The sequence below is a fragment of the Amblyomma americanum genome, chromosome 1 (assembly GCF_052857255.1).
Source record: "Amblyomma americanum isolate KBUSLIRL-KWMA chromosome 1, ASM5285725v1, whole genome shotgun sequence".
Classification (NCBI taxonomy): Eukaryota; Metazoa; Arthropoda; class Arachnida; order Ixodida; family Ixodidae; genus Amblyomma; species Amblyomma americanum.
The window spans coordinates 179,693,070-179,711,552 of NC_135497.1; the positions used below are offsets into that span (position 1 = coordinate 179,693,070).

Here is an 18,483-nt window from a genome sequence, read left to right on the forward strand (position 1 = left end):
GCTGCTGATGATGATGATGATAAAATAAAGTTTTCCAATCGGTCGGTAACATTCAAACTTTAGAACCGACCGCACGCGCACAAATCGAAAGGTTAGAAAACTGAAAAAATTATGCTGCAGAATGCACGTTGTTCTTTCGAGCGAAACCAATTTCGAGCACCGAGAAAAGAAAGTTGAAGAGGCCGAGTTTGCCCCTGCAGCCAGTTGAGAGAACCCCGTTGTGCCGGAAGCTTTGCGAAACGAAAAATAGTTCGCGTTGTACGGCGCATATCCTTTACACGGCATCCTGTACGTGAACTGAAGGCCTTATATATAAGCTCTCAAACGCATTTACCATGGCAGGAACAGGCTGCGGAACTACTTTATGCGCTATTTAGTCGACACGCGTACACATATGAACAGAGTTGAGGAAGAAGTGAGCGTTGATGCGGCGCAAGGCTACAAATACGTGGACCCTTGACCCGGGCAGGCAGTCGGCATCTTGACAGCTGAGTTTCGGAGTGGCATCGAACATGCGCGAGATAGTACACATCCAGACAGGCCAGTGTGGCAACCAGATTGGGGCGAAGGTAAGCCACCTCTACCACCTCGCGGGTTATTTCACGGCTCAGGGGATCGCGGTTGCCATTCTGTCCCAGTGCCGGTCCCGGCGCGTTTTACGTTGGTGATTACGTTGTGTCCTAAACGCCACGTACTAGAATCTCGTTTCAGGATACGGGCGAAAGCAATCGCCTGTAAAGCAGTCGCGGCTTTTACCAGACGTACTGCTTTCGTTCTAAGCTGTGGCCTCTTTGCGTTGGACAATGTTGAGCCCTAGCTAATGCTCATCGAATCTCTTGTTCATGACCACTCCTTTCGCTCTGACCTTTTAATTACTGCTCGCGCTTTGAGAGCGTTGAGATATTGTTGTTGTTTTATGGCATATAGCTCATACTTTATTCCCGGTTGTAAAAAATTCGAGACAATAGGTCTTGGCGGAGAGGTGACATGGAACAGTTTTATGGCAAATGACTGCCGCAAAGCGACGGGCGAGGATTCTTTGCCGGAATTTTTTTTCGCACGACCTAGTTTTCGCGTATGATGCAATTCAAAGGCCTCAAGTGATCTTAGGCCCTGCCGGGTTTCCGCCATCAGCAAGACACATGGCGGGTGAGAATCGATGGCGGTTGAAGATTTGACTACAAAAACCAGTTGACAAGTGGAACTGTAGCAGTTATGTTGCTTTCGCTGTGAATTACAGCCTCTAAATATGCTTTGACTGCCGCCACTGCACGATGTGACGCCACTCTGATTACTGAAATCTTTTCCCGTCTGCAGTTTTGGGAGGTGATTTCCGATGAGCATGGCATCGATCCAAGCGGGGCGTACCATGGCGATTCGGACCTCCAGTTGGAGCGCATCAATGTCTACTACAATGAGGCCTCCGGTACGCATCTGGCTGTATTGCGGTTGATAATTTCACTTTTAAGCTTCCCTGTCGAGTTGATCTTGCCTTGCGGCTGTTTCGCACTGCTAAGCATTACGGAAATTTTCCGGGCCGTTTGGCACATGACTTCAACGGAAACAGCAAACGAAAGACAAAACCGAACGCTGTGTCTATGGTTGTCCCTTATTCTCGGTCCTGCCTTAATAGCGGTGTTTGTGCTGTTAAGCTGACATCTGGCCTGTCAATGGAGCTTCTTCAACGGCAGGCCTTTGCTCTTCAAGCTTTAAATTCTACAACCGATCGCGCAAACCTAGTTAGGTCGAAGTGCAAGTCTAGTGACCTCTTCTGCTTGCGGCACGTTATGTTAGGCTATTGCAGCTTTTCAGGTTGCATTGCCCCATGTCCCGCAGGGATTAGCTTGAAGGTTCTTGACCAGAAGCTTTTTTCTCATAGGCAATGAATGTTCACAACGCGAATGAGTTTTTAATAATAATAATAATAATTGGTTTTGGGGGAAGGAAATGGCGCAGTGTCGGTCTCATATATCGGCGGACACTTGAACCGCGCCGCAAGGGAAGGGATAAAGGTGGGAGTAAAAGAAGAAAGGGAGAGAGAGGTGCCGTAGTGGAGGGCTCCGGAATAATTTCCACCACCTGGGGATCTTTAACGTGCACTGACATCGCACAGCACACGGGCGCTCCATAAAAACGCAGCCGTCGCGGTCGGGTTCGAACCCGGGTTCTGAATTCCCTCGTCAGGTTTGACGAAGACATAGTACGTCTCCCCTCTACTACGTTTCCTCTTGCTGCAGTGAGTTTGTAAGGAGTTTTTAACTCTATGTTTGCTAATACTGCCGCTGTGCTTCATTTGGAAGGGGCTCGATCATGACATCCATGATTCGGCGGACGCATTTCTATGGAGGCGAGATCATAAAGAGCCGTGTGTTCTGCGCTCTTATTGCGCGTAAAGTAACCCGAGGTGGTGCAAATTTATCCAGAGGCCGGCACTACTGCGTTGATGACAGCCCATGTACAGAATTCGGAATGTTAATCCCATATAGGACACTGTAATTTTAGTAATACGGAACAGAATCGAAACAGGAGTCGCAACAGGACGTTAATGTAGTGACATCATTTTGATCCATCTCAATTTATCTATCAACATTTCACCTTATGTTTTTCTGCTGAAAGATATTTAAATATTTTATTATTAAATATAACTGGATCTGCTGTTTAAAGGCCGGAGGGTGGCGCAAGGACCTAGTAGTGCCGCTTTTATTTGCTATGACGCCTACAGTTGGCGCGCTCCATTTTCATTTCTTTAACTGGCTTTGTTGTGACGCAGGTACTTGTAATAACTGCACGGTATCTTTGCTGCCGCTAAGTGATATTTGTTTTTTGTTTGAGGAGGTAAATACGTGCCTCGGGCCATCCTGGTTGACTTGGAGCCGGGAACCATGGACGCCGTCCGCTCGGGACAGTTTGGACAACTCTTCCGGCCGGATAACTTTGTGTTCGGTAAGGGGCTTCTCGGCTTAAAACCTACTACATAAACACTCCCACAAGAGCGCACAGTATAGACTAATCTTTAAAGCGCACAACTGGCTAAATTTGTACCCACATCTCTGTACGCACAGCGAATCCTCGCTCAGTATAATCCAGTCCGAGTGGCAGTCAGTTTAATAAAGCCACGCAATCAAGTAATTTGAGTTTGATCTATGAACATTCTCATCAGTTCCTTGCGAAACCTAGGCCGCCAAGATTGAGACGCAAGCTTGGTGGTTCATCAAGAATGTAGTGCGCCGTGAAAAGAGCATATTACGAGAGAGGGAACACATGGGCCATTTCGAAAATAAAATGAATTGGAATCGAGGATATACAAGGCAAAAGCTGTCGGCGTTCAATGTGTTCATTGACGTGGACACCGTTCTAGACGCTTAAGGAAGTGCGTAAACTGGCTCCCCGGGTCAGTGGACGCTTCACTCGCCCTTCGAGGTACGTGACGATGGTGAAGACATGTGGGCTGCATACATTAATAATAATTGGTTTTTGGGGAAAGGAAATGGCGCAGTATCTGTCTCATATATCGTTGGACACCTGAACCGCGCTGTAAGGGAAGGGATAAGGGTGGGAGTGAAGAAGAAAGGAAGAGGTGTCGTAGTGGAGGGCTCCGGAATAATTTCGACCACCTGGGAATCTTTAACGTGCTCTGAAATCGCACAGCCTACGGGCGCCTTAGCGTTTTGCCTCAGTAAAAACGCAGCCGCCACGGTCGGGTTCGAACCCGGGAACTCCGGAGCAGTAGCTGAGCGCCCTAACCACTGAGTCATCGCGGTGGGTCTCTGCATACATTAGCCCTGATAACTTCGTGGTAGACACGCGGCACTGCAGTAATAGGCCGCAGCGTTCATTGGGTGATCAACCTCTCGCGATCATCAACTGCAACCTGCCACAGAGGCAGGGTGAACGCGCTGCATATCCAAAGTGCGGAAGGCAATCAAATGGGGTTTGAAAGTGATGGCTTTACTGGCCGCAAACTTGCGATTTCGCCGTGGCGGTGCTCCGAGGAAGTACATAACGTCACAACGCGCGGCTCACCGCGCATATTTCTCTCGTTCTCGCTCCCTAGTCACTACTGAGCATGCGCCACTAGTAGCATCGAGCCACATGTGTCCGCCGCTGCGCAGCGCCACGCCTTTCCTCAAAATCCAACTTTCAATTTTCAGTTTTCTCTTTTTTCTTTCCCTCCCTCCTTTATCGCTTCCTTTACGGCTCGGTTCGGGTGTCCACCGAGATATGTGAGACGGTTACTGTGTCATTTCCTTTCCTCAAAAACCAAACAAAACTAGTCAGCCGACGGTGTTCATAGTTCATTGGCGTTGACAACTTTGAAAAGGCCGTTCATTTTCACGAAAGGAATGACGTAATAATAAATGTAATAATTGGTTTTTGGGGAAAGGAAATTGCGCAGTATCTGTCCCGTATATCGTTGGACACCTGAACCGAGTCGTAAGGGAAAGGATAAACGAGGGAGTGAAAGAAGAAAGAGGTGCCGTAGTGGAGGGCTCCGGAATAATTTCGACCACTTGGGGATCTTTCACGTGCACTGACATGGCACAAGACGCGGGCGCCTTAGCGTTTTTCCACCATAAAAATGCAGCCGCCGCTGTCGGGTTCGAACCCGGGAACTCCGGATCAGTAGCCGAGCGCCCTAACCACTGAGCCACCGCGGCGCAAAACCGGCTCCGTGGGTCAGTGGAGACCTAAATCTCGCATTCATGCACGTGGGTTCCCCACACTGGATAGGCAGCGTGCCCTCCCTGCCACCCTTGGAGGTGGCACGCAGTTAATGGTTGATCGCGAGATATTGATCAGCAAACGAACGCAGCGGCCTAGCTATTGCTGCAGTGCCGCATGTCAGCCACAACGCTGTCAGCGCTATTGCATTCAGGCCCCATCTCTCTCCCACCACTGCCACGTGCATCAAATCACGAATGAGGCGTCCGCATATCCAGGCAGCCAGTTATGCGCCCTTCCTTTGTACAACTCCATCGTCGTCTAGAACATCGTCAACGCCAAGAACACAGTGAACGCCGACACCTTTCGCTTTGTATACCCTAGATTAACTGAGCTAATCCACATTAATTTTTTCCAGTTGCATGCCAACGCCATGTTGCATGAAAGCGAAAGTGAGGTGTCCACTGACCCAGGGAGCCAGTTGTGCGCCTTTCCTTTCGTAAAAATGAACGGCCTCTACGTTGTCAACACCAATGCACCAAATGAGCGCCGGCGGCTCATTTTTTTTTTTTAGGAAAGGAAATGGAGCAGCAACTGTCTCATATGTCTCGGTGGGCACTAGATCGAATGGATAAAGGCGGGATGGAAACCAGAAAAAAGAAAACATGAAAATCGAATTTAAGGAAAGGTGTGGCGCGACGCAGCGGCGGAACACCTATTGCTCGGTGCAACTAGTGGCTCAAGCGCAGTAGTGACTAGACACGCTTACCCGAAATGGGCCGCTGGCTATAGCCTAGCGTAGCTCTCGCTACAAAAAATTCCATCCGCATTTGACACAACACCACATCACTCAGCAAAACGCAAAGGTGGCGCATTACACAAGGAAGGAAGGCGGCCGTCTGCGGGGACAATCCGGCATAAAACAAAATATTACAGACAGATATAACACAGGATATGAGCACAACTGGCGGTTCTCCCTCCCCTGTGTTCATGTCATTTGTCATGATCCATAACAGCGCGACAGACGGGACAAAGAAGAGGAGACACAACACACAGCGCTGTGTGTTGTGTCTCCTCTTCTCTGTCCCGTCTGTCGCGCTGTTATGGATCATCGTCAGCACCAACTCGCCCAACAACTGGTATTGTCATTTGTCACCCGTTTTACATAGGGACTCGCTGGAGAGATTGTGTTCTGTAGCCTAGTACAATGCGAGTCATGACTTGTTGAATTGTTTGCAGACGTGAACATATATTTTCAACTTCTTTCACCCGTCGCATTATCGGGAACTTCCGCAAGCTGTTAACTTCAACTGTGTTGAGCGTTGTTTATCTCTCTTCTCGCTACCTCCACCACGCAGCATAGGTATTGTTTTTTCCGCCCAGGACATGGCTTTCTTTCATGCCCAGCTTTCTGGGACATCTACTACTTGTGCCATCTACCGGCAGTGGCGGCAACAGGGAGCGTAACTGAATGGGATGGGGTACAAAAAAGTCGTAAAATGTGAACAAAATCACCTACAAAAATGCTTCGGGGATTTGTGTAATATACATTTAGCTGAGGAATGTGCCGAAGTTTCTGTCCTGTGCTATTAATACACGAGCTTCCCAGCGCGTTTGAATATTATACGATGCTGCCTACGGGAGGGGGCCAAAGTTTGGCATTTTTCCAGACTTTGAAACTGTATAGCACCGTAACACGGATAGATATCGAAAATGCTTCCCAGCTTTAGGTACCCAAATATATGGTGTTTAAAATGGTGTGCAACGATCTGGCATAGCTTTGATCGAGAAGCTTCCTGAGGCCTTTTAATTGAAACGTGATATTGCCTAAAATATGAAAGATGGCGCCCGGCACCGTGCTACGCTGCAGAAATGGTTCGGACTGCTGAAGTTGCGTCCATTTCGACGCTTACCTTTTTATCGGGTGACTTTTGCCTTGCAGACAAGAAAACATGTCAGAGCTCAAACCCAGTGTCTCGACCGGAACTTTAAATAAAGAAGGTTGTTACGATGACCATGCATTAACGCAGCTACATAAAATATTCGTGGCTGTTCATATATGCTTGTCGTGGAGAGACTTTGCAAATTGTCAGCCCTTTGCTATTATCTAAAAAGTTTATTGGGGCGTGTGATCATAATATATTAGGGTATAAGAGCTAGCTCGCCTGAATTTTAGCTATTCTTGTTACTTTTAAAGAGCGTAGCGGCATTCAAACGGCCGACATTAAAATGTATTCGCGGATATAAATGTTTAAGTTTATTCTTTTAATACTTATTTAAGAAAATTTGATACAGCTTTACTCAGAAACATTCTGAAGCTGTTCAGCTGTTGTCGGGCCGAACACAGAATTCGGAGTCTAGAAGCAAATAGCGTCTAGATAGACGTTCAGGTTGTTACTGTCACGTTCACCTGTAATGCTTTCAAATTAGTGACTCTAGCGTTGTCCGAATATGGTGACTCGAGTTTGCACTTAGAGTTCTAACCTGGGTTCAGAACCTTTTGTTTTGGTCAACTAATTTTAATAAATGTGCTCGTTTCTATAGAAAATATATTTGTATGAATGTATGAATGAAAAATTTCACGCATGATCACTATTCATACTTTTATTGCTGCAGCTATTGGCGACTTTTTTTTTGCTGTTCTTTCATTCCGACTTCTGTAATATGCATGCATGATGTATTGCCGGGATCCATCCTGTGTAACACAACTGAAAAAGTGAGGCTTCGCTTTTGAGGTACGAAACTTCGCTTTTAAAGATACCGCAAGATACCGCCAACTTTTTTTCATTTTTGCAAACAAATTGGTGAATTTAATTGTGTCCACTTCTGGGCTACGTAAAAGCGCTTTTACATGGACGTCATCAAGGAAGCATTTCATAACGGTATATATAAATGGTAAATATGGTGGCTGTCGCAGTTTGCGGCACTGCCAGCCGCTACGCTGCCAGTCGCTGCTACGCTGCTTCGTCGGCCGATTGTCATGATATCGCATTTAATTCTCCCGCACCTCCCAGAGTGACATCGCAAGGGGCCGCAAGGTGCAAGAGGGTTAACCACGGATTAACAGGGTTAGTCGCGATGTCATATCAATCGTCTGAAGCGACTGTCTTGACAGCCTCCTTTGAAGAACGTTTGCATCTGTCCTTTGAGGCTGGGCTGTAATAATTTTAAGCAATAAATTTTTCTTTTTCACCAGTATAATAGATGAGTTGCGTTATCGCAAGCAGCATGCTTTTAAGATTCATCTTCTTCAAAATGCTATGAAAACGTGTAAAAAATTGACCGCCAATAGCAAGATCAAAGGATGTCAAGGGGTATAAATTAGAGGGGGAAGAAAAATAAAAAACAAATAAGTGTCCTGCCCACGCCAGTACAAATACTACATTGAGACTGTTAAAAGAATGAAAACTAGAAGTGCCCCCCGTTAGGACGGCCAATAAAAATCAAGAGAAACACCCCCACAAATACATTCAAAGAGAGAGAGAGGGGCGGGTGGGGGGGGTGGCAAAGTCTTGCACAGGGTGCCGGGTGATGTGAGGCCGGCTCAGGACCCAGCCGCTATGCCCACATTTCAGCGTACGCGAAATGCAACAACGCTCCGGCTGTTTACCCCCGGGGGGTCGAATTAGTTCGAAGCGCTCCAGTGCGCTGTCCCTCATAGCCTGTAATGGAACTAATTTGTATAATTTCATTGTAGCTTTTCCCAGTTCCCAGGTTACTCTGCCTGCAGCAGCTTTGATTTCTGTGGTCAGGTGAAAAACTAATTATACTGCACTGAACAATACTATCGCTTACTTTGGAAGCAGCAGCGTTTGGTAAATCAAACCAAATACAATTGTAATAGAGAGGTAGAGCGCAACAAAAATAACCAGACGCTAAAAAGGAATGTATACCAATAATATAAGTCACGAATTGTATTCTATGTTACAAAGTTAATGAGAATATCAAATGGGCGGGGATGTCATTATAGCAGGCGGGGATGTCATTATAGCACGTAGCGGAAAGCACAATGTCAGCAAATTACCATGAATGAAGGGGAAGCCTTCATAACGATAACACTCATGGGAAGTGATCTGTTACGTTTACAGTAATATTCGAAGCACTGGAGATTATATTTCTTTTCTCCTTTGCACCTTGGGGAGGAAATCGAGCAAATGTAATAGGTCTATTTTCATGGCGTCGCTGTCAATAAACTTGCACTTGTCACACTATCTGATAGCTGGTGCGGAAGGGTTATAACTTCCCCGCAAAAAGGCAAGGACAAGGGCTATAGTGCCGACATAAAATATTTTATTATACACTTTTTATACAACATTTGGAAACAGAATGTGTACAGTCAGAATCACATAGCGTGATTACCTTGTGTTCATGTTACATGTACAACCAGAACGATGCACTCCAAACGTAACGAATATGAATATAACTAAACACACTTCACAGCAACATGGCATACAAAAGAAGCAACACTTTGCGAAAAGAATAAAGAACAAGGCAAACTTTTAATCGGTTGCCAAACAAAATGAGTCAGCAAAGAAGGACATACAAATGAACATAAACGATGGCATTGAATGTGCGTAGTTCTGCTGTCGTCACTTTTCTCGAGCCTGTTTGTGCGCATTGTGCACTTGATGCCAGTATCATATGATCTACGCCCGATACGACCAATCAGTTTTCTTAAATTCGCTGCAAAATGTTTTCCTGCTGCCCCGCAGAACTTAAAGGCGTGTGTGCATGTTCATTTTCAAAGCACACCCCCCCAAGTACTTTTTCTAGCTGTACTGATTGCGTTATAAATCTGTTATCCATGGTTTGTTTACATAAAAGAATTTTTTTACGCAAAAGACAAGCCAAAAGATCAGTTTAAAAGTGACAACGGGAATACTTACAAAACACACATATCACATTTATATTACACCAAAAAATTGCTCAGGGCATATATGGCAGGTAAACAGTCACATAATACAAATACACTATTTTTAGTACACACCGAACACTCCTTTAGAAGCAGGTTACATAAGGCATCAGGAACATTACTCTTCATCTTCAAGCAGTGATGCACTTTCTAACTAGAGGTACAACACAGCACTATAAATACAGGAGGAAACACGCAAAACTAAAAGGCACATCTCACCACATAACAGTTACCTCCTCCTATGACTACAATCATTGCTTTTCTCTTTCTTTCCTTACAAGGTTGCGAAGTTTTTCTATTGATTTGACTTTCGTCGACATTCCCATAGCCCGAAGCTCCGTGCGCAATTCTCCTTCATTCATGTCGTCCACATTTTGTAGACAGTTTCCTTCGCTCACTTTTTCATCTGCACAGCGTAGCCTCTTCGCCCGTGTCTCTTGAATACGTCCCTCAAACCAGTACTCTTGGTCCCGCTTTTTATATGCACGGCTTAGTCTGATATTCTCACTCACTTCAAGCCTTTTCGCCAGCTTGAGAGCGTCAGCGGCTGCATTCCACATGTTAGACTTCCCATGGTGTAGATGCTCTAGGACGTCGTTTTTTCCTCTAACCCTTGGCTTGAAATTCAACCAAGGCAATTGAACCTTTCGTGCTTTGCGGAAGCGTGGTGCGCCAGAATATGAATGTACGGCGTAACTCTATCGCCACCATAGCCTTTGCAACCTTGGGCCCCTAATTCTAAGAACGTGTGAAATAATTCTGAGGTTTCTCTTTCTATGCAGCGACCTTCAATATCATTTTCCAGGTGGTACAAAATTTTCCGCATAAGCTTCCAAAGGAGCAAAGTTTTTTCCTCTGTTTGAGGGTGCAATTTCCCGGCCAGTTTTTCAGGCAAAGCTTGCAGCAGGCGCTCACAATCGCCCCCCGATACCGACGTGAATGTTTTTCCCTTGTTTCCTTCATTGGTTTCCCAGACGTGAAATTTAATCCCACAGTTATTTATGGCGTCAACGATGTCCTGAACGTGTATGGTCATACAACGTGGGTTGCGGACTTTTTTACGGTAATCTGTCTTCTGCTTCTGAAAGCAATCCATCTACAAGGCAGTTAACTATTCTTAACTTCATGTGCAATACATCAGGAATTACTAAATTAGAGCCGAAGTTAAACAATGGCACGTTTTTCATCCCGTTCGCCTCTGCGCAGCAATCAGCTTTCATGTTCTCGAGAGTGCGGATCAAAGGAGGCTCATTAAAGCTCCTGTTACTTGTCAGAACTGAGCACCTTGTCTGTGGGTTTGCTCGACAAAATGGACAAGGATAGTGTGATGCAGCAGACTGCAGACCCTGAACAACAAGCAAAAATTTCAAATCTGACCCTAGACAGATGCGAATCGGAATCTCGTGGTCCAATACAGATATGCTACTCCTTCGTGCGACAACATTAATTTCTTTTATCAAATCCCGAAAAGCATCTCTTATTTCAAAATAACTTTCCGGGATCTCCGCCAAACCGAGAAGGCGATGAAGGTTATGGCTTTGTAGGTGCCGCGTTTTGCAGATGATGACGAATGATAATGTTGTCCAGGTCGTGCGTCTACTCACAACGCAGCCATCACCCTCTATGTTTACAAAGAGTGCCTCGGTGGAGATCTCTGTCTCTGAGTGGCTTGCCTTTATTGCCTATTCCAGTACTGATTTTCTTCAGGATACAGTTTGTGCAAGTATACGCCTTTCACAACCCGCCCCTTCAGGTCAGAATGGCGCTGGCAACAATTGGGCCAAGGGCCACTACACCGAGGGTGCTGAACTAGTGGACTCGGTGCTCGACGTTGTGCGCAAGGAAGCGGAATCCTGTGACTGCCTGCAGGGATTCCAGCTGACCCACTCCCTGGGCGGTGGTACTGGATCTGGCATGGGCACACTGCTCATCTCGAAGATCCGTGAAGAGTACCCCGATCGCATCATGAACACCTACAGTGTAGTGCCCTCTCCAAAGGTGTGTGACATTATCTGCAGGACCCAATTTCAGCATCTTTGAAACAAATCAAACATGACATTTTGGCCTTGCTTTATAAGGCGTCTTCCTTGAATTTTGATGATTAGTCGTTATGCACAAAGTTCTCATTCTCTTCCTGCGGCTACCTCTAGGTTTCGGACACTGTCGTCGAGCCCTACAATGCTACTTTGTCAGTGCATCAGCTTGTGGAAAACACCGACGAGACCTACTGCATCGACAACGAAGCACTCTACGACATCTGCTTCCGGACGCTTAAGCTCACGACTCCCACCTACGGAGACCTTAACCACTTGGTTTCTGCAACGATGTCGGGTGTGACCACATGCCTGAGGTAAGTATTTCGCAGCTTCGTTCAAGGGGTAACTTAAGCGCCTCATGCATGTTCATAAAGAGCCCAAAGAGGTCGACAGCATCCGCCGAATTGCTAGTTCCGACGGTAGTGATCGGTTCATTATGGAACAAGCACTGCAAAGACTGCGGTCGCTAAGGTCTTTTACAAAATATTTAGAGTAATACACTACAGCTAATCTCCATGTATAAAGTGCATGTGGTGGCGATATTTTCAGAAAACACAATGACGAGCAAGAAAGCAAATAAAAGCACCCTCACCGTCCGCATAAAAACTAACAAACACCGCAACTGCTATAGCCAGCCAAGCAGCTGCTCAAGGAAGCTTTGAAAAGCACTTCAAGGAAAGTGAATTTGGCAACGGCAGCAATAACGAGAAGGCGGCTGTCGTCGGGAATAATGGAGTGGCGCCTAATCTATGGCATGCGATTGCACACATTGGGAATAAAATGTCCGTGTTTAACCACTGTACCTCAGAAACTCATGAGGCGAAAAGGTAAATTAAGGCCTCGCGCTGTAAATGATTAAAAACTACTCTGTTCACAAAGCAAACATCTCAAATCTCTTGGAAATAATTTAGGTGTGTGTCAGTGGGGAATGCTTATTGAACTGTTTCTCATTTATAAAGCGCACATTTATCTCGTTCAGCTCCTTAATCCTAGAGTACAGGACCTTTATATAAAGCCTCACGTACAGTGAAATCATTTATCCCCGTTTTCTCTTCGGGAAAAGGGAATACAAATTCCCACGTTTTGGTATGGAATTTTTTCTTCGATAAATAGTGGCACTTTCTGAGGAAGTTGGGAGCCACATTAGCCTGCTGAGCAGTCAGTATGGAATACTGGTTGCCATTGTTGGGGGATGGTGTTTTAGGGCCTGCAGAACGATCACATAATTTTAAAGTGCCACGACAACTGGCAGACCGGTGAAGTTAATACCCATCGATGTTTTCCTAATGTAGTAATTTGTATAACCTTTGAAGCTGGATACGAAGCAGTGACCATGTGAAGAATCCATTTTTATTTTTTTGTGATTTTGCCAATGAATCGAAACAGCAACAGAAGAAATCTTGTTATCTGACTGGGGCTGGTTTGCTTCTCCGCCGTTGTAATTTGGCTGAGGCAAATAAGAGGCATGCAGTTTCAATGTTCTCTAGAACAGACTGGCAAAGTGTAAACTATGTCACTTCTGAAATTTCCATGAGTTCGTTCTTTCATTGGGCTTCGTTGTCTGCACTGGCGTGAAGAGAACTGAATTTCAAATTTGATGACCCGATATTCAAAAGCTTTGAATGAACAGCGGCAACAATCGCGACATTCTACAAGATGCCTCCACTGACCATTGTAGCTGCTCCATAATCTTACCACAATCTTGTTCTGACTGCTTCCAAACAAGAGCGCCCAACATAAATTCTCTCTCCCCTTGTGAATTAAGCGGGCTTCTAATCAAGCACCGTCCCATTCCTCACAGATTTCCTGGGCAGCTGAATGCTGATCTTCGCAAGCTGGCCGTTAACATGGTGCCCTTCCCTCGCCTCCACTTCTTCATGACTGGCTTTGCTCCACTCACGTCCCGCGGCTGCCAGCAGTACCGGGCTCTGACTGTGCCGGAGCTGACGCAACAGATGTTCGATGCCAAAAACATGATGGCTGCTTGCGACCCCCGCCACGGTCGTTACCTGACAGTTGCTGCAGTCTTCAGAGGCCGAATGAGCATGCGGGAAGTCGATGACCAGATGCTCAACATCCAGAACAAGCAGTCGAGTCACTTCGTTGAATGGATCCCGGACAATGTAAAGACAGCTGTCTGTGACATACCGCCTCGAGGTCTGAAGATGTCGGCTACTTTCATTGGGAACAGCACAGCCATTCAAGAGCTTTTCAGGCGGATCTCCGAGCAGTTTACAGGTGACCATCGTGTTTGATTTGAAAGTGCTTCTTAAAAGCACATGCTTTCATTGTAGGTACTTTTCGGGGACAGTTCTAGGAGTGTGACCCCGCCTGCTTGATATATTATTATTTTTTCAGCTATGTTCCGCCGCAAGGCCTTTCTGCACTGGTACACCGGAGAGGGCATGGACGAGTTGGAGTTCACCGAGGCAGAGTTCAACTTGAACGAACTGGTGTCAGAATACCAACAGTACCAGGAGGCCCCAGATGAGGACGAGGGGGAATTCGAGGAGACCCAGGCAGAGGCCTAGTTTGTGTGCAGTGCCTTTTTTTTTGGTTTACAATAAAGTGTTTGTTTGTCATGGATCCTTCTTTTTGAGCCAGGTGCTTGTGCACTTTATTTATGTCGTAGGCCCGGACTGCGTCACAAGGATGGTCACGCAGAGCAGCTAAACCTTACTGTATTGCAATGTGCGCACATCTGTAAATAGCCGTGTGACTTGCGTTTTCGGCATTTTGACGAAACTCTGAAATCTGTTAAAATCTTCTCATCGAACCACTTTTAGAGCGAGCGCAAGGTGATCTTAAGGAAAACAAGTTTTGATGAGCTATTATTGTTCTCGGATACTTCCTGTCTGATGATGTGGCAAATTCTCTGTGCTGTCGAAACAGATATGAGACGAGCCGGTTTGTAGAACATCGCTACGGAGAATACATTTTGCTTATTCTCAGTGTTACTTGACTGAGGTTTTTGGCGTATTATCTAGCCATCATCTTTTGTCTCTCATTTTTACGATCTTGAACAAAAATTTCAGTGACGGGATCTTCGTCAATACTAGGACGATCGAATCCCTTTCCTTGAGAGGCTCTTCTAATTGGAAGGAAAACACGTTGAGAAGACGCCGACAGGACATCAAGTGGCATTTGAGGCTGCTTGACCAATTGTTCAGCAATAGTCCAGCTCCTCGGGGCTGCTGAACCTGTAGCGATCGAACCACAAGGCCCATATCTCGTCCTTCTGTGAGCGGCATAGCCCTAACCCGGGACGCTGCGCAGAAAGGTTCGTCGTCAAAGGCTTTGGCGATTCGCCACTGTGAGGAGCCCTCAACCCTTAACACTCAACGAACATTGTCCGTGTTGAATTCTGCGCTATTGATTCAGAATCCCTTAGCGTGGTGTCCACAGAACGGAGGGTAGGTGCTTTGGAAGCCACGCGAGATTTCGTGATCTGAAAGCCCTATGGTTGGAGGCGGGGAGCGAATTTTCCGGCTAGGGCCTGGGGTAAACAGCTTTTTGTCTCTATAGCAGTTTAGCGTCAGCATCACCAGCTCTTAATGCGATAGCGGTAAAGGCCCCGTTCACCCGAAAATCCAGTACCGATGTTCGTGTTTTCGGTGTTGCGAGTGAAAAATCGCAAGCTCTTGATTGCCCAGGTAGAATGCCCAGGTATTTTTGGATGCAAAGTAGAGAACGACCGTCTGCATATATGGTAATTAACCGATTGCATTACCGCGTTATACCCTTAGGGCGGAGCTTAAGTGATCATTCCAAGTTTTGCACGGCAGGTAGGAAAGCGCTTCCTGATGTCCCCGAGGGGCTCAAGTATGTCTCCGTAGTACGTTTCATTACAGGATAGGTTCCCATTTCGTCGACTACCGCTTGGTTTTATGACCGCGAGCTGTGGCGTTCGTGATTTGATTCCCGGTGTGTAGAGCCCATGTCATGGTAAGTGGTTCTCAGCTGGTACCCCCATGGCGGAATATTTGGGAAGCCTTCTCGATGGGGCTACCGCTGGTGTAATTACGACTGATTGTCTGCGAGTCGAGGTTACTGTCAAGGATCTGTGCCATCTGTTGCCGTCGGCGACTGCGAGGATTTTCGTGGTCAAATAGCATCCAGGTCGCGGCAGTGTAACGCGAAATTCGGCGACAACTCGTGCACTACTGGAGTGGAACTCGTTGCATTTTTATCGCTTTACCGTAATATCCGAACAACACACAATTTTGGCTGCATATGGATTGTAAAACTTTTATTTCCAACAGGTTTGAGAGGCTTTAGGCCCTCGCCTAAACGACAGCCAGAATGTCCTGCCTTGTGGCGGCGTCTTCGGCCAGTTGTACGACCTTTGTCTGAATCATCAGATCGGTGCTGAATAGGAGAGCCTCCCATTGGTCAAGCGACCGAATTTTTCCCTCCAGGGGGCAAAAGGGCATTTCCAATATATATGGTTGAGATCCGCGTTGTGGTGACATAGCTTGCACACATTTGAATATGAATGCGGCAGCGGCGGCGGCGGCGGCGGCGGCGGCGGCCGCAGCAGCAGCAGCAGCAGCAGCAGCAGCAGCAGCAGCAGCAGCAGCAGCAGCAGCAGCAGCAGCAGCAGCAGCAGCAGCAGCAGCAGCAGCAGCAGCAGCAGCAGCAGCAGCAGCAGCAGCAGCAGCAGCAGCAGCAGCAGCAGCAGCAGCAGCAGCAGCAGCAGCAGCAGCAGCAGCAGCAGCAGCAGCAGCAGCAGCAGCAGCAGCAGCAGCAGCAGCAGCAGCAGCAGCAGCAGCAGCAGCAGCAGCAGCAGCAGCAGCAGCAGCAGCAGCAGCAGCAGCAGCAGCAGCAGCAGCAGCAGCAGCAGCAGCAGCAGCAGCAGCAGCAGCAGCAGCAGCAGCAGCAGCAGCAGCAGCAGCAGCAGCAGCCAGCAGCAGCAGCAGCAGCAGCAGCAGCAGCAGCAGCAGCAGCAGCAGCAGCAGCAGCAGCAGCAGCAGCAGCAGCAGCAGCAGCAGCAGCAGCAGCAGCAGCAGCAGCAGCAGCAGCAGCAGCAGCAGCAGCAGCAGCAGCAGCAGCACAGCAGCAGCAGCAGCAGCAGCAGCAGCAGCAGCAGCAGCAGCAGCAGCAGCAGCAGCAGCAGCAGCAGCAGCAGCAGCAGCAGCAGCAGCAGCAGCAGCAGCAGCGCAGCAGCAGCAGCAGCAGCAGCAGCAGCAGCAGCAGCAGCAGCAGCAGCAGCAGCAGCAGCAGCAGCAGCAGCAGCAGCAGCAGCAGCAGCAGCAGCAGCAGCAGCAGCAGCACAGCAGCAGCAGCAGCAGCAGCAGCAGCAGCAGCAGCAGCAGCAGCAGCAGCAGCAGCAGCAGCAGCAGCAGCAGCAGCAGCAGCAGCAGCAGCAGCAGCAGCAGCAGCAGCAGCAGCAGCAGCAGCAGCAGCAGCAGCAGCAGCAGCAGCAGCAGCAGCAGCAGCAGCAGCAGCAGCAGCAGCAGCAGCAGCAGCAGCAGCAGCAGCAGCAGCAGCAGCAGCAGCAGCAGCAGCAGCAGCAGCAGCAGCAGCAGCAGCAGCAGCAGCAGCAGCAGCAGCAGCAGCAGCAGCAGCAGCAGCAGCAGCAGCAGCAGCAGCAGCAGCAGCAGCAGCAGCAGCAGCAGCAGCAGCAGCAGCAGCAGCAGCAGCAGCAGCAGCAGCAGCAGCAGCAGCAGCAGCAGCAGCAGCAGCAGCAGCAGCAGCAGCAGCAGCAGCAGCAGCAGCAGCAGCAGCAGCAGCAGCAGCAGCAGCAGCAGCAGCAGCAGCAGCAGCAGCAGCAGCAGCAGCAGCAGCAGCAGCAGCAGCAGCAGCAGCAGCAGCAGCAGCAGCAGCAGCAGCAGCAGCAGCAGCAGCAGCAGCAGCAGCAGCAGCAGCAGCAGCAGCAGCAGCAGCAGCAGCAGCAGCAGCAGCAGCAGCAGCAGCAGCAGCAGCAGCAGCAGCAGCAGCAGCAGCAGCAGCAGCAGCACAGCAGCAGCAGCAGCAGCAGCAGCAGCAGCAGCAGCAGCAGCAGCAGCAGCAGCAGCAGCAGCAGCAGCAGCAGCAGCAGCAGCAGCAGCAGCAGCAGCAGCAGCAGCAGCAGCAGCAGCAGCAGCAGCAGCAGCAGCAGCAGCAGCAGCAGCAGCAGCAGCAGCAGCAGCAGCAGCAGCAGCAGCAGCAGCAGCAGCAGCAGCAGCAGCAGCAGCAGCAGCAGCAGCAGCAGCAGCAGCAGCAGCAGCAGCAGCAGCAGCAGCAGCAGCAGCAGCAGCAGCAGCAGCAGCAGCAGCAGCAGCAGCAGCAGCAGCAGCAGCAGCAGCAGCAGCAGCAGCAGCAGCAGCAGCAGCAGCAGCAGCAGCAGCAGCAGCAGCAGCAGCAGCAGCAGCAGCAGCAGCAGCAGCAGCAGCAGCAGCAGCAGCAGCAGCAGCAGCAGCAGCAGCAGCAGCAGCAGCAGCAGCAGCAGCAGCAGCAGCAGCAGCAGCAGCAGCAGCAGCAGCAGCAGCAGCAGCAGCAGCAGCAGCAGCAGCAGCAGCAGCAGCAGCAGCAGCAGCAGCAGCAGCAGCAGCAGCAGCAGCAGCAGCAGCAGCAGCAGCAGCAGCAGCAGCAGCAGCAGCAGCAGCAGCAGCAGCAGCAGCAGCAGCAGCAGCAGCAGCAGCAGCAGCAGCAGCAGCAGCAGCAGCAGCAGCAGCAGCAGCAGCAGCAGCAGCAGCAGCAGCAGCAGCAGCAGCAGCAGCAGCAGCAGCAGCAGCAGCAGCAGCAGCAGCAGCAGCAGCAGCAGCAGCAGCAGCAGCAGCAGCAGCAGCAGCAGCAGCAGCAGCAGCAGCAGCAGCAGCAGCAGCAGCAGCAGCAGCAGCAGCAGCAGCAGCAGCAGCAGCAGCAGCAGCAGCAGCAGCAGCAGCAGCAGCA

At 49.0% G+C, this 18,483-nt stretch overlaps 1 protein-coding gene across 1 annotated transcript; it reads left to right on the top strand.

Annotated features, from left to right (window-relative positions):
- Positions 1–411: 411 nt before the first annotated feature.
- On the top strand, positions 412–14,142 carry LOC144093890 (tubulin beta-4 chain-like). Its single transcript, XM_077627640.1, has 7 exons — positions 412–569; positions 1,318–1,426; positions 2,833–2,943; positions 11,328–11,572; positions 11,725–11,924; positions 13,412–13,848; positions 13,969–14,142. The coding sequence occupies exons 1-7, from the start codon at positions 513–515 to the stop codon at positions 14,139–14,141; spliced, it is 1,332 nt and encodes a 443-aa protein (XP_077483766.1). The 5' UTR covers positions 412–512; the 3' UTR covers position 14,142.
- Positions 14,143–18,483: the final 4,341 nt, after the last annotated feature.